General features: G+C 33.5%; 1 protein-coding gene and 1 pseudogene across 1 annotated transcript; one reads left to right on the forward strand and one right to left on the reverse strand.

Moving 5' to 3' along the window:
• The first annotated feature begins 2286 nt into the window (after positions 1-2286).
• LOC115985415 lies at positions 2287-3309 on the forward strand. The gene is made up of 3 exons (XM_031108355.1): positions 2287-2433; positions 2809-3055; positions 3146-3309. The coding sequence occupies exons 1-3, from the start codon at positions 2287-2289 to the stop codon at positions 3307-3309; spliced, it is 558 nt and encodes a 185-aa protein (XP_030964215.1).
• Positions 3310-14275: 10966 nt separating this feature from the next.
• On the reverse strand, positions 14276-15730 carry LOC115987226 (annotated as a pseudogene).
• Between the last annotated feature and the right edge of the window lie 6286 nt (positions 15731-22016).

A 22016-nucleotide genomic window follows, 5' to 3' on the forward strand; every position in this document is an offset into this window, starting at 1 on the left:
CTCCTTGGTGATTTAGAGGAGTGACTTTTGCTAGCTTGAAGAGTGAACATGGAAATGGGACGCTGACGGGTCAACATTTTTCCATCTGCAGGAGGAATAATACCTTCATGAAGAATAAGCTTCATGATGAGACTGCAAAATGGAATAATTCCTCGAGCTGCAGTTCTACACGCGGTCTTCCTCAAGGTGTAGTAGATGTGAGCACATATATCAATGGGGGCTCTTGTAATAAGATCACACAGGAATAGAGCTCTCCCAAGATTGATGAATGTAGTGTTGGACAATGGGTAGAGATTGGTGAACATGATCAACTTCAATGTGGTCAGCTCTGGTGCAAACTTTGCGGTGCTGATGGATGTTCCTGCACTGGATACTTCATGATCGTATCCTAGGATTTGAAGAATTTCTCCAACTTCTGGAGTTCGTTCATCGTAAGGAGTTATATTCACATTCTGCGGTCTGGTGATGCCGAGAAGATCTGCGATGGAGTCTGGGGAAACACTAAACTCTGTTCCTCTGACCCAGAAAATGAGTTGAGGTCCAAGATCAGTTGCATTGGAGAAGCATTCCTTGACCAGTTCATCCTTTGGATCATCAAAGTTCCCAAACAAGTTTGCCCAATCTCGTTTCTCAAAGATTCGAGGGATGAAAGTGGTCCCTAAGGTGTTAAACTCTACCACCCGTTCCACTATAGTGGTTGACTTGTGAAACACGTTTGAGTAGACGTGCGAGTTAAGCGGAAGTCTGAACCTATCCTCATTGGGGTCTTGAGAAGCCTGAGATGATAGTCGAGTCCTTTTAGCAACTGGTGTTGCTGGTTCGTCAGCAACAATGTCTTTACCCCTGGAAGATCGACGAGACATCTGCAAAAGAACAAGCCCACAGCAAAGAACCAAACAACAATACCACACAAGATAAATATCAACAAGATTCAGTGTAAACAAAATTTCAATATAAAAACACAAATTGAAGATAGTGCAGTCTCAACCCAACTACCAACAATACAAAGGAGCACAAAATGATAGGTGCAGCAAAAAGGTGATAGTGCACAAAGATATAGATGGACAAAACAACTAACAACTGTCAATGAGACAGGTTATCATGACCATGATATGCATACAGATACAGCATTCGATCATTTAGAGCAGATAACATAAAGTACACCACAAGAGACATGAATATGGGAAAATATTTCAACATGAAGAACAAATCAACCACACTAGAGCACTTGGTTGAGAGACACACATTATGATATCTTAAAAATCAGTAATCAATACCGAAATCCAACATCAATACTCAAGCAAGTGTAATGAGTAAATCAAATAAACACCAAACCCATTTAAGAAAAGATTATCAGACTCAGCAATAGGCAAAAAACAGAACAATGAACGACCCATTGTGATCGCTCAACATGAAAACAGGCGAGACAAATATCAAACAAGACACGCCATACCCATTACACAAAGAGAGAAGTATTTCAAACACAAAATCAATCCAAACTGTAACAAAAATATCTAGGAAAAGGAAAATGAGATTGAGAAAGCAAAACCCATACCTTTTCTTGATGATTTGGATAAGAAATGGAGCACCAATGAGGGTTGAAACAGGATTTACGGAGTGTTTGGAAAGGAGGAAGTTTAGAGAGAAGATGAACAGTTACAAAAAGTTCGAGGGAAAACTGAAAAAGATTTAAAAACTGCTCCTGTTTCTGCCAAACACGCGATTTTCGCGACTTGATTAAGTCGCCACACAGTCGCCAATTCAAGCCGCCAAAGCACACAAGAACAAAAATTTGAAAAATTTTTCTAAGTGTTTTTCGCGATTGAAAGGTCTACCCGCGAGTGAGTCGCGAGTCTCTGTTTTCTTGCACACTCTTGAGCAATCTTCACTCTATCTCACTCACTACCCTTACATCAAACCCACCTAAATACAGGGTTACTAAATGCTGAATTACAAGCAAATTTGGCACGGAATAAAGCCAATTAGATGGTTGAATAAATTCAACCTTACATAAAGGATTGTTGGTTGCCTAATCAACCAACAAAAAAAATTCTCTTTCAACCAGAGGAGGAGATTTGGGAGTGGAGGGTCTCGGATTAAATTGCTTGGCCAAATCACCAGTAGGACAAAGACCGTATCAATGCCATGTTCCATCCATTTGATGTAGATGCTATTCTCCAAGTTCCTTTGAGCTGGCGGGTGGTGCAAGATATGGTGATGTGGTCTGGTTCGAAAAAGGGAAACTATACAGTGTAGTCCGGCTATTATGTGGCAAAGCAGCTACGGATGGAAGAGAGCAACCTTGGGGAGTCATCAAGGCAAGGAATGAATGGGGCACTCTGGTCACGTATCTGGCAGGCCAATGTTCCTAACAAGATCAAAATTTTCTCATGGCGTGCATGTCTGAACATTTTGCCCACACAAGCAAATCTGGTATGCAGAAGGGTAGTGGAGAAGGCACAGTGTATTTTTTGTCATCTTGAAGAGGAATCGGTTTTGCATGTGTTGTGGAGCTGTGGGGCAGCACAAGACGTTTGGGCTAGGAGTTTACCTCAACTTCAAAAATCAAGTACTGTGCAGACCGATTTTTTGCAGCTGGTTACAAGTTTAATGCCGAGACTTTCAGGGGAGGAATAGGACCTGTTTTGGGTCATCTGTTGGCAGATATGGAATCAGCACAATATAGCCATGCACGGGGGTGTATTCCAGCATCCTTTAAGGTCATCTCAGCGAGCATTGGAGTACTTAAGAGAGTTCATAGAGGCACAAGACTAGCTACGTGTTTCAGCTCCAATTCTATTTACGCAGCAACAGGTATGGCAACCTCCAGTGGGTAATTGTTTCAAGTTGAATTTTGATGGTGCTTGCTTTGATGATGGAGCTGCTTCAGGCTATGGGGCTGTGATTAGAAATGAAAAGAGCGAAGTAATGGCTCCTTTGGCAGCCAAGGGTGGTGCGGTATGGGATAGTGAAGAGGTGGAAGTGTTTGCTTGTCGTAAAGCTCTCGAGTTTACAATAGATGCGGGCTTTATGGAAATTATTTTGGAAGGTGATAGTAAGTTGGTGATGCAGACGGTTTCCTAGGCTCAACTGAATCTTTCCCGGCTTGGATTAATTTATGAGGATATTTGGTGCTTGGCTGCAGGTTTTCGATCTATTTCGATTAATTGTGTTAGGCGCACTGCTAATGGGGTAGCTCATGCTTTGGCTAGATTTACTAGATTAATTAATGATGATATTGTTTGGTTGGAGGAGGATCCCCCGCCTATGGTGGATGCTTTGTATTTGGATGCTAATGCTTTAAATTAATGAAAATTGGTTAGTTCCGGCTTCACACAAAAAAAAAAATGTTTGACTTTTTGTTGATCACTTCTCACTACTCCTCGTGGCTACACAAACTAATATAAGACATAATTTTTAAATTAATTTCTGTAATTTGCTATATTTGGTGTTTTATTTAATTTTCGTTATTTTAGGTTTTGGGCATTTATTTCCCTGTTTTTAGGTGCTTTTAATGCTTTTCAGGTCAAATTTGGTTCCTGTATGGTTAGGTATTAATAAGAAGTTATTTTTAAATATTAAAAAAAAAGTAATTAACTAATGTGATTATTATTTTTTTTAAGAAAGAATAACTAATGTTTAATAAGTTTATATCTCTATTAATTCAAATAAATATAAAAAGTTCACTTTATTTCTTATATAAATTACATACTTATATATAATATAAAAATGAAATGTTTGACTTTTTGTTGATCACTTCTCACTACGCAAATTGATGTAGGACAGAATTTTCAAATTAATTTTTGTAATTTGCTATATTTGGTGTTTTATTTAATTTTTGTTATTTTAGGTTTTAGGCATTTATTTCCTTGTTTTTAGGTGCTTTTAATGCTTTTCAGGTCAAATTTGGTTCCTGTTATGGTTAGGTATTAATAAGAAGGTATTTTTAAATATATTTTCTTGTCTGTCAAGTTTTACGGAGCCCTTAAATAGGCCCTAAAGTCTGTAAACGTTTTTTTTTTTTTTTTAAACAATTATTCAATCAATAAAACTTAGATTTTTGTGTTTCTATTTTTTGGTGGATTCCAGACTCTTTCTCCTTGTGGATTCAAGATACCCTCATCAATTCAAGGTTATTTTAAGAAGCAAATGAGTTTTGTTTCTTCTTTTTTTCTAGAGGTGGACATGTTTTGCCTCTTGACGCTTCTGCATCTCGTATCAATTGGTATCAGAGCCTTTACTTATCCTGGTCTGATGGCTAAAGTATTTGACAGTAGCAATTCTGGTGAAAGAAAACTTAGCAAGTATTACGTGGTGTATAGTTAGCACTCACAAATATCTTTGCTACGATGCTGTCATTGGAGCATGAAAACAATAGGGACAACTGTCGTGGAAACATAATTCATGGGCAACCTATTGGTAAGAAAATTTCATATAGGCCTTATAAGAAAATTGCAGTTTTAATGGTTATTTTTATAAAGTAGATTTTCTTGATTGGTTACTTGATATAGAGGATTTATTTGACTATGAGAATATTTTTGAGGAAAAAGTTAAACCTGCTTTGTGTAAACTTAGAGAGTATGCCTTACATTGGTGAGAATGAATATTGATTGATTGAATCTGACAAGATAAAGACAAAATTCTTCCATGGCCAATGATGAAAAAGACGCTTGCTATCAAATATTATCCTTTGGATTGTGATGAACTTTTGTTGTATACAAAACAAGATTATTATTGGCTAAGAAGTTCACACTTGAATTATTTTGAAGAACCATATATTCCACCATCAAGAGAAGAATTGTATGTTGAGCAACACATTTTTCTTGAAGAAAATAAAGAAGTTTATGAGGAAGTTCATGAAGATCTTATTATAGAAAAAGAACAAAAAATAAAGATTGTGGAGGAGATTAATGAAGACCCTATTATTGAGAAAGATCTTGAGGTCAAGATAGTAGAGACCATTAAAGAAGAAATTATAGAGGAAGTTGTCAACAATCTTGATGAAGTCAAGTTAGATGATTGCAATGTTCAAGCTCTTATATATTATTTTGGTGGGAGACACCGTAACAAAGTTTATTGACTTTATTGGGGTAGAAAGATTTGATTTAACCATTGACTTTTATGTGGTGAATATTGTCAATTGCATGAAGATCAAGGAAGAAGAAGTTCATGTTGCCCAATTAAGGACTTTCAAGTTTGGCAACAAGACAAAGAAGATGAAGTATTCAATGTATTTGTTCACTTGGCATGAAAGATTTCATATTTCAACTATCAACTTGAGGATGAGTTTGTTTCAAGTGGAAGGTCTGATGTAGGATAGAATCTTCAAATTAATTTCTGTAATTTGTTATATTTGGTATTTTTAAGTAATTTTCGTTATTTTAGGTTTAAAGCATTTATTTCTTTGTTTTTAGGTGCTTTTAATGATATTTAAGTCAAATTTGGTTTCTGTTATGGTTAGGTATTAATTAGAAGTTATTTTTAAATATATTTTCTTGATTGTCAAGTTTTACAGAGTCCTTTAATAGGCCCCTAAGTCTGTAAACTTTTTTTAAAACAATTATTGATATTATAAAAATGTAGACTTTTGTTTGTTGTTTTTTTCGTGGATTCTGGAACTCTTTTTCCTTGGGGATTCAAGGACCCTTGTAGATTCAGGGAACCCTCGTGGTTCGAGGTTATTTTCAGAAGCAAACCTGTTTGTTTCTTGTTTTCTAGAAGTAGACGTATTTTGCTTCTTGACACTTCCGCATCCTGCATCACAAATTTTTGCCACGTATACATCTAAAAACACCAAATAGTTGTGCCTTTTTTAGTAGACAAATTTTTAGTCAATAAACACTTTTTCATTTAATAGGCATCTTGTCAGTCAATAGATACATTTTCATTCAATAGATATCTTTTCAGTCAATAGGCATATTTTCATTCAATAGGTATATTTTCGATCAATAGGCACATTTCGATCAATAGACACCTTTTGGTATATTCAATATGAAGGCTTATGACTTTTTAATAGGCACTTTTTAGTATATCTAATTTGAAGGGTTATGACCTTTCAATAGGTACCTTTTGGTATATATATTACAACCTATCTTTTATGTGATGCCCCAATTTGATTGATTGTGTGATGTGTGTGAGTGTGTGATAAGTTTCACATCGGATATTTACTGGGTTGAATTGGACTTTATTGACAACTACAAGGAGCCTCAATTGTGACTAGTCCTTTTAAGGTATAGCGCAAATATGGCTAGCGATTTTCCTTGGGTCGTTACATATGGTAATAGAGCTAGGTTCGGTAACCCTGGGTGGGCTCAAAGACACTACTTCATAAAGTGGGCCCTAACTAGGACGTTAGGGATTTAAGTGGGGCGAGATTGTGATGCCCCAATTTGATTGATTGTGTGATGTGTGTGGGTGTGTGATGAGTACCACATCGGGTATTTACTGGGTTGAACTAGACTTTATTAACAACTACAAGGAGTCTCAATTGTGACTAGTCTTTTTGAGGTATAGCGCAGAATTTCAGGTATGTTTTCTCATTTGTTAGAATCAAGGAATTAAAAAGTTAGAACCTTATCATGGAATCGGTAGTGATGGGTAGATTGTTTAAAAGGGGATTGTTTATACTATAAATCTTAATTTCGTGTAGATGTTTTTACGTTCTTCATTGGGTTATATACATATTAATTCCTAAATTTCAAATCCTAATTCAAGAACAACACGGCTTTGACGTTTTCTTGGTGGATATATAGATTAGATGGGCTTAACGTTTTTTTATTTTTACTTTGGGATTATAAAGCCACGGATTACATTTAAGAACAAAGCCACTGCGTGCCGTCTAGATAAAGCCTAGGATTACAAAACTTGCTAGAATAAAGCCACGGGTTACACAGTTTGATTATGCACATGGCTTTTACGTTTTCTTTGGGTTATATATATATATATATATATATATATATATATATTAAATCCCAGGGCCCTACAGCTTGTATTCTAGAACAAAAGTCAAGATGATAAAGCTTAAATAATGAATAAGGGTTTACTTTCTGTTGGGGCATATATCAAATTAATCATGAGTTTACATTATATTGGCTACTGCCTCTAAAGTTTAATAAATTCAAGGAAACTTTTTTGGGTAGAGAGTCCTTGCATTGGTGTTATTAATTAGTTCAACAAAGTATAATCTTAGTGAGTCAGTTTATATAATTTGATAAGCTTTATATTTTGGTAGAGGATATTAAGTAATTTCCATGATTAATTGTAGGTAATATTTAAGAGTGTTTTGAGACTTTTTGGAGGGTGTTTCGGCTGGACTTTCAGAGTGATTCAAGTGCTGTAAGTAATTATGCATAATATGCACAATTTTGTTCATTAGGTTCTTAGATGTCAAAGGTTTTCAAAAGTTATGTTTTAAGCTTACGTTTACTAAAGTTTTTCAAAAGCATTTTCACATCATTGAAAGAGAAATTTCAACCTTTAAATAATGTTTTAAAGAGAAACTTTGAATTCTATATAATGTTTTGAACGTCCGAATCTCATTTAAAAGATGAGTTCTAAACTAAACTAATAATTTCATAAAATAATTGAGTTTCAAAGTAACTTTTCTAAAAAAGTTTTTGATTTTTTTTTTAAAAAAATTTATTAAAACCAAGTGATTTCAAAGTCATATTTCTATTCTCCAAATGGTACTTAAAATGTTTCTTTTAGCAAATTGAATTTTCAGATTTACTCAAGAATAGTAAAATATTTATATAATTCCTCGATTCCTATTTGTTCCCTAAGGGAGTCAAGCATCCGTTGATTCTATTTCAGTTCAAAATTGTGATATTAGATATCTCTCTATATCTGGAATAATTGTTAATATTAAGAAAATTATTCTATTTTGTATATATTTTGTTTTGTGATATGTGACTAAAAATGAGTGTTTTTAGAATTGATCAAATATATGTGTAAATCCGCTCACAGGATTGTATGTGAGAGTATGTGTTGATCCCTCACCAGTAAGAGTTAGATGTTAGTATCCGCTCACAAGATTGTATGTGAGAATGTAGGATGTGTATATGTGACACTATGCTCTGATGAATTATCTGTATATGTTTTCGAATGACTTTAAGATTTGATTATATATGTATTAAGTGGTTCTTTATATGTTTGGAAAACTATATTTGATATTTTTAGTGAAATTGTGAAATCAAAACTCGTTCTTTACTTGACGCTATTCCGTTGTGTATTCAGTATAATTACTTACTAGATGTGTTTTCAGATTAAAGTGTAGTTGGGAATATAAAACCTTTGGATCTCTTGGTAAGGTGCAAGGTAGAGCGTGGAAGTTGTAGGCGACTTCAAATTTTTAGTTACCTTTATATTGTAATTCATGATTTATATAGCGGAGATTATTTCGAATTTGTGGAGTTTAGATTTTTGTAAGAGTTGTTTGTTTGTTTTTTGTTTTTTAAGAGTATTTTTTCTTTGGAGTTTTAATAGAGACTTGGATTAATTATATTAATTGAGTTATATAAGTTCTGCAAGTTAATCGTGCATCTAAATTCATGGTCCATGGATTTGGGTCGTGACAAAAGAAGATTAAAGTTTTAGTGCATACAATTTAGTGCGGTAGTTAAAATAATAAATAACTAAATAAAAGAGGAAAACGTTTTATGGGCCTCTTGGAGACTAAAGAGATAAGTTTAAGTGAGTTTTAAACTACAGCCCACTACCCCCACTAAGCCCACATCTTTGATGCGTCGAATATAAGGTAGATGAAGAGATAAATTAGGGTTTTTCATAGAAAGGGATTCATCATTAAGGTGGCTAGGAGATGTATTTTTCCCTGGAGTTAATTAAAAAGGCAACCAAAGACTTCTAGGTATGTTTTCTCATTTGTTAGAATCAAAGAATAAAAAAGTTAGAACCTTATCATGGAATCGGTAGTGATGGGAAGATTGTTTAAAAGGGGATTGTTTATACCATAAATCTTAATTTTGTGTAGATGATTTTACGTTCTTCATTGGGTTATACACATATTAATTCCTAAATTGCAAATCCTAATTCAAGAACAACACGGCTTTGACATTTTCTTGGTGGATATATAGATTAGATGGGCTTAACGTTTTTTTTTATTTTTACTTTGGGATTATAAAGCCACGGATTACATTTAAGAACAAATTAAACCACTGCGTGCCGTCTAGATAAAGCCATGGATTACAAAACTTGCTAGAATAAAGCCACGGGTTACACAGTTTGATTTTGCACATGGCTTTTACGTTTTCTTTGGGTTATATATATATATATATATATATATATATATTAAATCCCAAGGTCCCAACAGCTTGTATTCTAGAACAAAAGTCAAGATTATAAAGCTTAAATACTGAATAAGGGTTTACTTTCTGTTGGGGCATATATCAAATCATCAGTTTACAATATATTGGCTACTGCCTCTAAAGTTTGATAAATTCAAGGAAACATTTTTCGGTAGAGAGTCCTTGCATTGGTGTTATTAATTAGTTCAACAAAGTATAATCTTAGTGAGTCAGTTTATATAATTTGATAAGCTTTATATTTTGGTGGAGGATATTAAGTAATTTCCATGATTAATTATAGGTACTATTTAAGAGTGTTTTGAGACTTTTTGGGGGGTGTTTCGGCTGGACTTTCAGAGTGATTCAAGTGCTGTAAGTAATTATGCATAATATGCACAATTTTGTTCATTAGGTTTTAGATGTCAAAGGTTTTCAAAAGTTATGTTTTAAGCTTACATTTACTAAAGTTTATCAAAAGCATTTTCACATCATTGAAAGAGAAATTTCAACCTTTAAATAATGTTTTAAAGAGAAACTTTGAATTCTAAATAACATTTGGTACGTCTGAATCTCATTTAAAAGATGAGTTCTGAACTAAACTAATAATTTCATAAAATAATTAAGTTTCAAAGTAACTTTTCTAAAAAGGTTTTTGTTTTTGTTCTGTCTTGTTTTGTCCTTTTTTTTTTTTAAACCAAATGATTTCAAAGTCATATTCATATTCTCCAAATGGTATTTAAGGTGTTTCTTTTAACAAATTGAATTTTCAGATTTACTCAAGAATTGTAAAATATTTATATAATTCTTCGGTTCCTATTTGTTCCCTAAGGGAGTCAAGCATCCTTTGATTTTGTTTCAGTTCAAAATTGTGATATTCAATATGTCTCTATATCTGGAATAATTGTTAATATTAAGAAAATTATTCTATTTTGTATATATTTTGTTTTGTGATATGTGACTCAAAATGAGTGTTTCTAGAATTGGTCAGATATATGTGTAAATCCAATCACATGATTGTATGTGAATATATGTGTTAATCCCTCACCAGCAGGAGTTAGATGTTAGTATTCGCTCCCAGGATTGTATGTGAGAATATGTGATGTGTATATGTGACACTGTGCTCTGATGAATTATCTGTATATGTTTTCGAATGACTTTAAGATTTGATTATATATGTATTAAGTGGTTCTTAATATGTTTGGAAAGTAATATTTGATATTTTGAGTGAAATTGTGAAATCAAAACTCGTGCTTTGCTTGGCTCTATTCCGTTGTGTGTTCTGTATAATTACTTACTAAATGTGTGGCTCACCCCCTCAATTACTGTTTTTAGATTAAAGTGTAGTTGGGAATATAAAACCTTTGGATCTCTTCGTAAGGTGCAAGATAGAGCGTGGAAGCTGTAGGTGACTTCAGAATTTCAGTTACCTTTATATTGTAATTCATGTTTTATATAGTGGAGATTATTTCGAATTTGGGGAGTTTAGATTTTTGTAAGAGGTGTTTTTTTTTTTGTTTTTTTAATTTTTAAGAGTATTGTTTTTTAATAGAGACTTGGATTAATTATGTTTATTGAGTTATATAAGTTCAGCAAATTAGTCATGCATCTAAATGCATGTTCCATGGATTTGGGTCGTGAAAGAAGTTGATTAAAGTTTTAGTGCATACAATTTAGTACGGTAGTTAAGTAAATAAATAAATAAAAGAGGACAATGTTTTATGGGCCTCTTGGAGACTAAAGGGGTAAGTTTAAGTGAGTTTTAAACTACAGCCCACTACCCCACTAAGCCCACATCTTTGATGCGTCAAATATAAGGTAGGTGAAGAGATAAATTAGGGTTTTTCATAGAAAGGGATTCATCACTAAGGAGGCTAGGAGGTGTAATTTTTTCCTGGAGTTAATTAAAGAGGCAACCAAAGAATTCCATGTATGTTTTCTCATTTTTTAGAATCAAAAGAATTAAAAGGTTAGAACCTTATCATGGAATCGGTAGTGATGGGTAGATTGTTTAAAAGGGGATTGTTTATACTATAAATCTTAATTTTTGTGTAGATGATTTTACGTTCTTCCTTGGGTTATATACATATTAATTCCTAGATTGCAAATCCTAATTCAAGAACAACACGGCTTTGACATTTTCTTGGTGGTTATAAAGATTAGATGGGCTTAACATTTTTTTATTTTTACTTTGGGATTATAAAGCCACGGATTACATTTAAGAACAAAGCCGCTGCGTGCCGTCTAGATAAAGCCATGGATTACAAAACTTGCTAGAATAAAGCCACGGGTTACACAGTTTGATTATGCACATGGCTTTTACGTTTTCTTTGGGTTATATATATATATATATATATATATATATATAAAATCCCAGGGTCCCTACAGCTTGTATTCTAGAACAGAAGTCAAGATTATAAATCTTAAACAATGAATAAGGGTTTACTTTCCATTGGGGCATATATCAAATCATGAGTTTACAATATATTGGCTATTGCCTCTAAAGTTTGATAAATTCAAGGAAACATTTTTGGGTAGAGAGTCCTTGCATTGGTGTTTTTAATTTGTTCAACAAAGTATAATCTTAGTGAGTCAGTTTCTATAATTCGATAAACTTTATATTTTGGTGAAGGATATTAAGTAATTTCCATGATTAATTATAGGTACTCTTTAAGAGTGTTTTGAGACTTTTTGGAGGGTGTTTCTGTTGGACTTTCAGAGTGATTCAAGTGCTATAAGTAATTATGCATAATATGCACAATTTGTTCATTAGGTTCTTAGACGTCAAATGTTTTCAAAAGTTATGTTTTAAGCTTACGTTTATTAAAGTTTATCAAAAGCATTTTCACATCATTGAAAGAGAAATTTCAACCTTTAAATAATGTTTTAAAGAGAAACTTTGAACTCTAAATAAGGTTTTGAAAGTCTGAATCTCATTTAAAAGATGAGTTCAAAACTAAACTAATAATTTCATAAAATAATTGAGTCTCAAAGTAAGTTTTCTAAAAAGGTTTTTGTTTTTTGTTTTGTTTTTTTTTTTGTTTTTTTTTTTTTTTTTTTTTTTTTTTTTTTTTAATTTGTTAAAACCAAGTGATTTCTAAGTCGTATTCCTATTCTCCAAATGGTGTTTAAAATGTTTCTTTTAGCAAATGGAATTTTCAGATTTACTCAAGAATTTTAAAATATTTATATATTTCCTTGATTCCTATTTGTTCCCTGAGGGTGTCTAGCATCCTTTGGTTATGTTTCAATTCAAAATTGTGATATTCGATATGTCTTTATATCTGGAATAATTGTTAATATTAATAAAATTACTCTATTTTGTATATATTTTGTTTTGTGATATGTGACTCAAAATGAGTGTTTTTAGAATTGATCAGATATATGTGTAAATCTGTTCACAGGATTGTTTGTGAGAATATGTCTTGATCCCTCACTAGTAGGGGTTAGATGTTAGTATCTGTTCATAGGATTGTATGTGAGAATATGTGATGTGTATATGTGACACTCTGCTCTGATGAATTATCTGTATGTGTTTTCGAATGACTTTAAGATTTGATTATATATGTATTAAGTGGTTCCTTATATGTTTGGAAAACTATATTTGATATTTTGAGTGAAAATTGTGAAATCAAAACTCGTGCTTTGCTTGACTCTATTTCTTTGTGTATTCTATATAATTACTTACTTGATGTGTGGCTCACCCCATCAATTACTATTTTTAGATTAAAGTGTAGTTAGGAATATAGAACCTTTGGATCGCTTTGTAAGGTGCAAGGTAGATCGTGGAAGCTGTAGATGACTTCAGTATTACTTGAAGACTTACAGAATTTTAGTTACCTTTATATTGTAATTCATGTTTTATATAGTGGAGATTATTTCCAATTTGTGGAGTTTAGATTTTTGTAAGACGTTTTGTTTTTTTTTGGTTTTAATTTTTTTTTTTAAGAGTATTGTTTTTTTTGGAGTTTTAATAGAGACTTAGATTAATTATCTTTATTGAGTTATATAAGTTCAGCAAGTTAATCATGCATCTAAATTCATGTTCCATGGATTTGGGTTGTGACAGAAGAAGATTAAAGTTTTAGTGCATACAATTTAGTGCGATAGTTAAAATAACAAATAAATAAATAAATAAAAGAGGAAGATGTTTTATGGGCCACTTGGAGACTAAAGAGATAAGTTTAGGTGGGTTTTAAACTACAGCCCACTACCCCATTAAGCTCACATCTTTGATGCGTCAAATATAAGGTAGATGAAGAAATAAATTAGGGTTTTTCATAGAAAGGGATTCATCATTAAGGAGGCTAGGAGGTGTATTTTTCCCTGGAGTTAGTTAAAGAGGTAACCAAATAATTCTAGGTATGTTTTCTCATTTGTTAGAATCAAAGAACTAAAAAGTTAGAACCTTATCATGGAAAAAATCGTTCGACCATCGAAGATACGTCATTTTTATGGCGATCAAGCAAATAGAACTAGTACTATTCCTGTTTGATTCGATCTCAATTAAGGACCAGAAAAGAAGGACCATGGCCATGGAATTGGGTTAAGACAGTTAACTCAACTTTAGGACTCATTGTGGAATTGTAATCGTACGTGTTTCTTCTGTGTTGGCAAACAATGCACAACAGCACAACTAAAAGATCGAGGACCATGACCACAGAACTTCATTGCCAACGTGCCATAGTGCTTGAACCATTAATATGCCAAATTCTGAAGATGTCGCTGTTAAGTTTATTTATTTCAATGTTCAAATTTTTCTATCCTAACTACCGAATTATCAAATAGATTGTCATCTTGTCAAAGACCTAACTTAGGTCTCATGACCATAATATGTTAAATTCTGAAGAGTCAGCTATAATTATGTTAATAATATCAGTACTTGTTAGGTTCATTTATTACAACGTTCATATTTTGACGTTACAAGTAGTAGCACATGCATTTTCACAGCCGTAACAAATTTAACATACATAAAGTGAAAGAAATGTGAAGATTTTTTTAAGCTATCATTACATTACTAAATACATGCAGTAGCTAACAAGTTTATTTATTACAACGTTCATATTTTGAAGTTGCAAGAAGCAGTACAGGCATTTTCACAGCCGTAACAAATTTAACACAGATATAGTGAAAGAGAGAGCAACACGTACTAATAAGTATCATAGCCATAGGTGACTTGATATGTCACAATTGGAGTATCTAAGCAACAGGATAGGACGCTTTCCGGGCTAGGCCACAAAGACCTTCTGGAGCACCGGTGTCTCTCTGGATCCTCATGTAGCCATTCTCACCCCAACTGGTGCCCCACGAATTCTTCATTAACCAGTACTTGGTACCATCATCACTTGTTCCATAACCAATTGCAGTAACGGCATGTGTTAAATTAGTCCCACACTCTTTCATGAAAACTCCGCTGTCATATAATTGAAAGTTACGACCAGAACCATCGAGGGCAATTGAAACTGGTTGGTTGGCCACTGCCTGTAGTAATGCCTCCTCATTATTGGAAGGTACATCTTCAAATGCACTTATCTGAGCTGCATAAATAGATTCTTTTTCATGGTCACAAGTTCCTTCCATGGTCTCATATGGGTATTTTTCTTCAGTAGAGAGTCCTCGATTTTTCATTATATATCTAAAGGCATTGTCCATCCAGCCACCGGTGCAGCCCTGATTGCCTTCCACAGCACTGTCCAGTAGTTGTTGCTCAGACAGAGAGATCAAGTTGCCAGTTTTGATTTGGGTGATCCCTTCTACGGCTGCCACTGCTGAAAGGGCCCAGCAACATCCTGCGTGTATAAGAATCAATTATAAGTGAAATATTTTTATGAGAACAATAATTACGGGAATTGAAGCCAAACTTATGAGTGTTGGGTACTGTGATCCTCTTACCACAACGGCCTTGGTCCTTTATGGGGGTAACAGTTCCTTTCTCTAATCCATAGTCATTGGAATTTCTGTAAGGTTTTCATACTTTAAACTTTTTGGTTTGAGAGAATTTGGTTGGGTGGAAATCTTGTATCCAGTATGAGAGGCAACAAATTCTTCATTAGTTAAGTCTGCAAATACATTGACACTTAGCTTGAAAGTGCGATTCCCTTCATTATTGAATTTGTCTATATATTCTACGTTGTCCTTGAATATCTTAAAACGCTTTTCCTTCTCTGCACTATCTTTGTAGCTGCGTCCATACTGAACCATCCATTGCTCATGTCTCTCAGCAAGGGAGTCTTCAAGCAAAGTGCGGCACATGGCTTGGGATATCAAAGTCTCTAGAATAAAAAACATGATTGTGATAAGTTTTTTTTGCTGTGTTAAAGCTATTGAATACAAAACAAAGAGGGTTCTTTGGCAATGGCTTTGGTGATAAATGGTGAGGAAGAAAGCATACATTTTCCCTATATATAGGAGATGAGCATCCCTAATAATTATGATGCGTATCTTGGGAAGGAAAGTGGTCCATTTTTTTTAACGTGTTGGGCAAGTTAAGGGTGACTTTAACGGTTAATTTTAGCATATCAAATGGACTGTTGTAATATTACTGACTGTAATGTGTGGCTACAGGATGAAGCCAGAACTTAGAGTTAAGGGAGTGGTTCTGCTGTTTGTTGTGTGTGACGATTCTAGCCTTTAAGTGGACTGCTTTATCACTAAGAATTTTTGTTTAAAATTTTTTAATGGCCAAGCTGATTGTCTAGGGTAAAATAGATTGATTGGTCTTAATTTTTTTAGCTTTATTATTGGTAATTTTTTTGAGGGACTAATTTTTTTTGGGCTTGTATATTTTGTTTTAGATTTAATCTATTAATTTTTATGGCCTTTAAAATGTGGAAAATGCTAAAGCGAAAACTACAAAAATTTTACAAATTGCTAATGTTGTGAGTGGTTATTAATGAGTAAAAAGTAATGCAAGTGTGCGAACCAATAAGAATTTGCTACCTTAATAAATTGTAAAAACGTTGTAAAAACGTTTGTAGTTATAACATTACTCTTAAAAGAATTGATGACATTGTTAAGGGAGGCAATGTGTAATTTTATTGAACAAAATTAATACCTATTAATATACTAATTTTTTTTAAGCCACCTTAGTCCATGTATAGCTCCATGTGTGGCTAGCTATTGTTCTTAATGGATAAGAATGAACTCCAAAGTTTTGCCAACCAAATTTCAAGTAAGACCTATCTTCTAAGTTGTTTCCAATTTCTGTTTAAAATTTTTTAAATGGCCAAGCTAATTGTTTGGGGTAAAATAGATTGATTGGACTTAATTTTTTTTAACTTTATTATTGGTAATTTTTTTGTGGGACTAATTTTTTTGGGCTTGTATATTTCTTTTTAGAATTAATCTATTAATATTTATGGCCTTTAAAATGTGAAAAATGCTAAAGCGAAAACTACAAAAATTTTACAAATTGCTAATGTAGTGAGTGATTATTAATAAGTAAAAAGTGATGCAAATATGCAAACCAATAAGAATTTGTTATCTCAATAATTTGTAAACGTTTATGGCTATAACATTATTCTTAAAAGAATTGATGACATTGTTAAGGGGGGCAATGTGTAATTTTATTGAAGTAAATTGCTAAAATTAATACCTATTAATATACTAATATTTTTTTATGCCACCCTAGTCCATGTATAGCTCCATGTGTGGCTAGCTATTGTTCTTATTAATGGATAAGAATGAACTCCAAAGTTCTGCCAACCAAATTTCAAGTATGACCTATCTTCTAAGTTTTTTCCAATTATTGTTTAAAATTTTTTAAATGGCCAAACTGATTGTTTGGGGGTAAAATAGATTGATTAGACTTAATTTTTTTGTGGGACTAATTTTTTTGGGCTTGTATATTTTGTTTTAGATTTAATCTATTAATTTTTATGGCCTTTAAAATGCGGAAAATGATAAAGCGAAAACTACAAAATTTTTACAAATTGTTAATGTGGTGAATAGTTATAAATAAGTAAAAGTTATGCAAGTGTGCGAACCAATAAGAATTTCCTACCTAAATAATTTGTAAAAACGTTGTAAAAACGTTTGTGGCTATAACATTACTCTTAAAAGAATTAATGACATTGTTAATAGGTGCAATGCGTAATTTTATTGAACTAAATTGCTAAAATTGTTACCTATTAATATACTAATATTTTTTTAAGCCACCCTAGTCCATGTATAGCTCCATGTGTGGCTAGCTATTGTTCTTAATGGATAAGAATGAACTCCAAAGTTCTGCCAACCAAATTTCAAGTAAGACCTAACTTCTAAGTTGCTTCCATTCGGATTTTATGCACGAGTGTTCTGGATTGATGCTGCTGATTGATGACTAACGATTACTAAGTTGTTTCCATTCGGATTTTATGCAGGAGTATTTTGGATTGATGCTGGTGATTGATGACTAACGATTACTAAGAATATTCCAATTTTCCCAGTTTTCCAATTTTACTTTTCCATTTCACATTTGGTTGTCGTCACTCATCACGCAATCATGATAAAAGGACTTTTATGAACAATGTAAACTAAGAATATTCAATTATAAAAGTATCTCAGTGATCAAAGATACAATCCAACAACAGGCATCTAGTTATTAATCAATATTCAATAAGGAAGTTGTTGGCTTTACAAAACCTTGACTAAAAATTCAACAAAGTACTCGCAAGAAAGTGAGGAATGAAAATTTTATTAGAGTACTTCAAACTTAGAAACAAAGAGATTAGGCTACTACCTTGAGAGCTCACTAGAACTTTTTCTTTCACATACTTTCACATCATACATCTATCACCTTTTATAGAATGAAGTTACAAGAGCTGTCATTATTGTCATGACTCTTTGTTTCATAATAGAAAATTCTAGAGTATGGAAGACTCAAAGACACAAATGTTATGGAATGACAATAGACACAAACAGTTATGGAAAAACAAAATACACAAACTATTATGAAATATCAAGAGGCACCTTTTGGTTTATCACTTCCAACACTCCCCTTTAAACCAAAAGCATCTTCACACCAAGCATTGTTCTCAATCTTCTGAATTTATCAACTAGTAAGGGTTTGGTAAAAATGTCTGCTACTTGCTCTTCTATATTGCGATACTAGAGCTTCACAACTTTTTGTTAAATATTATCTCTCAAGAAACGATACTTCATGTTAATAGACACATAAATAATTACGGATTCTTCTTGTGGATGATCAAATTCATTTAATAAATTCTTCGACCATATTCCTTCACAAACAAAAGAGGATGCTGCCACATATTTGGCTTCACATGTTGACAAAGCTATAATACTCTGTCTTTTGGTGAAAGTTGTTGATCCAAGATAGAAAACATATCCAGTAGTGTTTTTCCTTTCATCTTGATCACCTCCCTCATCATTATCTAAATATCCATATAATGCAGCATCATTATTATATGAATATAAAAGACCAAATCCATGGTACCTTTTATATATCTAAGGATCCTATTTGCTGTAAGCCAATGAGATTCCTTTGGTTTCTTCATATATCTACTCAAAAGACCAACACTATAAACAATGTCTGGCCTTGTGATTGAGAGGTAACTTAAACTTCCAATCAAACTCCTAAATAGAGTTGGATCTATAATTTTCCCTTCTCCTTCTCTTGTCAATTTTAGAACCATTGCAACAGGTGTATTGACAGCATTACAATTTTTCATATTAAATTTGTCAAGCAATTCCTTTGCATATTTTTTCTAACATAAGAAAATGCCATTTGGTTGCTATCGTACCTCAATCCCAAGGAAAAATGACATAAGTCTAGAGTCAATCATCTCGAACTCCTTAAATATAGCCTGTTTAAACTCATGGAACATTTGCTTACTGTTTCCTGTGAATAACAAATCATCAACATAAAGGCAAGCTATAAGAATTTCACCATGGGCATTCTTCTTGATGTAGACTACATGCTCATAAGGACATTTAACAAAACCACTTCTTTGAAAATAGCTGTCAATATGAGAATTCCAAGCTTGAGGAGCTTTCTTTAGCCTAAATAATGTTTTCTTCAAATGATACACCTTGTCTTCTTCTCCTTGAACCACAAAACCTTTTGGCTGCTCTACATACACCTCTTCTTCAAGTGTGCCATTTAAGAATGCTGATTTGACATCTAGTTGGTATATTTTCCAACTATGATGTGCTGCAAGAGAAATCAACATTTTTACCGTGTCAAGTCTTGCTACTAAAGCAAAGACTTCTTCATAGTCTACCATATACTTTTGCTTGTAACCTTTAGCTACAAGTCTTACATTATAGCAATCAATCCTCCCATCAACTGTGTGCTTAATCTTATACACCCATTTCACACCAATGGTTCTTTGACCTAGGGGAAGTGTAGTCAATTCCTATGTGTTTTTTTTTTTTTTTTTTTTTTTTTTTTTTTTTTTTTTTTTTTTTTTCAATGGCATAAATTTCTTCTTGCATGGCATTCCTCCAACAATTCTCTTTCACAGCTTCTTTGAAAGTAAAAGACTCATGGTCCACATACAAACAAAAGAGATTTGTCTCTTCAGTTTGTGCATAGATATTATCTAGGCTTCTCATTTTGATTGGTGTTGGAGATGGAGAAATACTACCTAGGCTTCGGATTGATGAAGTGCCTGTTGATGATGCATAGCAATGGGGTATTGAGGAAGGTCTCTCTGAACCCTCATAATCCACATCTTCTTCTTGCCCTTCTAACTGAAGTGGTTTCTCTTTACTTGTGATGTCATCATTCCATCCTCATGACTCATCTTCACTAAAAATGACATCTCTACTCACCACTACTTTGTCTGTAAGTGGATTGTAGAGTTTGTAAGCTTTCGATTCCTCACTATACCTAATGAAGATGCACTTCTCCCCACGATCATTCAACTTCTTTCTCTTAGTCTCAGGCACATGAGCATATGCAATACGCCTAAAATTTCTTAAGTGTGACACACTTGGTTTGTAGCCAATCCATGCCTCTTGTGGTGTCATATTTTTTGAAGGGCATCGATTGAGTAAATAGGATGTACATGCCATTGCTTCCACCCAGAAATACTTTGGCAAACATTTATCTTTAAGCATGGTCCTTGTCATATCAAGGATCGTCCGATTTTTCCTCTTTGCAATGCCATTTTACAGTGGTGAGTATGCAATTGTAAACTGTTGCTTGATGTTATTTTTGTTGCAATGATCTTGAAATTCATTTGAGGTGTACTCACCACCTCTGTCAGATCTAAGTATTTTGATTTTATAACCACTTTCCACTTCAACATGTGCCTTGAAACTTTTGAATATAATGAAAGCTGTAGATTTTTCTTTGATAAGTGAAACCATAATTTTCTGTTGAAATCATTAGTAAAGGAGATGAAATATTTGTTACCTCCAACAGAAATTGGATCAAATGGACCACAAATATTCGTGTGCACTAGTTCTAATGGGTTAGGTGCTCTCCATAATCTCCCGCTTGGAGAAAGGACTTCTTTGTTGCTTGGCAAGAGTGCATACCTCACATACATATTCTGGCTTTTCAATACTAGGCAATCCATGCACCATGCTCGATGTGGATAATAGTTTGAGCCCGCTAAAATTAAGATGCCCAAGGCGAAGATGCCACTTCCGTGACTCATATTTTACAAGCCCATGGAAAAATTTCTCCATTGTTGAGTTAAGATGGAGTGGAAACATACGGTTGTGACCCATTTGAAATTTTACAACAAGCCTTCCTTCAACATCCTTCAAAACAAGAGAAAGTTTCTCCATGTGTATAATATACCCCTTTTCTAGGAGTTGCCCAATACTAAGAATATTGCTTTTCATGTTGGGCATATGGTACACATTGGAAATAGATTGCAAAACACCATTCCTTTGACGTATTCTAATTTTTCCTTTACCTTTTATAGGCAATTTGGATGAGTCTCCCAAACAGACATCGCCTTGAACACCTTCATCAAGCTCAACAAAGAGCTTATTTTTTCCACTCATGTGATTGCTAGCTCCAGAATCAAGATACCACACCTCTTGCAAATTATTTGCCGCCTCTTGTGCAAAAAGAAGTGTACATTCTTCATTTTCAACATTTGATGCCTCAACAAGATTAGATAGTTCATTGTACCCCTCATATTTATTCTACCAGTAGTTTGATGCATAATATCCAAATTTTTTGCAATTGAAACATTGGACATTTCTATTACCTCCACGTCCATGACCAAATCTGCCCCTAAATGTTCCTCTTCCACAACCTTTGCCATGGTTGGTATTGGCATATCCTCCATGGAAGCCATAGGCTTCTCCTCTCTTAGAGTCAATTTTGACTCTAATGCTTGCTCAATGACAACAGAGCTAGAATTCTTTTTCATACGTTGCTCATGCACTTGAAGAGATCCCATTAATTCCTCAATTAAGAGAGTCTCCAAATCTTTGGGCTCTTTAATAGCCACCACGTCATGCTCAAATTTATTTGCAAGATATCTTAATATTTTCTCCACCACATGAACATCTTCAATACTCTCTCCACTACTTTTCAAACGATTAACAATTACAAGTAATTGTGAAAAATAATCAGAAATAGTTTCACCATCTTCCATGTGAGCAACTTCAAACTCGACATGAAGAGTTCGCAAACGAACTCTTTTCACACGATTGACACCTTTGAAAAAATGCCAAGAATCTCCCATACTTTTTTACTTGACTCTACTTTGGCAATTTTCTCAAAAGTTGACTCATTCACCCCTTGATAGA

The sequence above is a fragment of the Quercus lobata genome, chromosome 4 (genome assembly GCF_001633185.2).
Source record: "Quercus lobata isolate SW786 chromosome 4, ValleyOak3.0 Primary Assembly, whole genome shotgun sequence".
Lineage (NCBI taxonomy): Eukaryota > Viridiplantae > Streptophyta > Magnoliopsida > Fagales > Fagaceae > Quercus > Quercus lobata.

Bases quoted from the DNA above. Each gene is read 5' to 3' on its own strand.
- LOC115985415 (XM_031108355.1), top strand. From the start codon at position 2,287: ATGGAAGAGAGCAACCTTGGGGAGTCATCAAGGCAAGGAATGAATGGG. The intron at 2,434-2,808 runs GTATGCAGAAGG...CTATTTACGCAG, and splicing joins TGCCCACACAAGCAAATCTG to CAACAGGTATGGCAACCTCC. The intron at 3,056-3,145 runs GTAAGTTGGTGA...GCTTGGCTGCAG, and splicing joins AATTATTTTGGAAGGTGATA to GTTTTCGATCTATTTCGATT.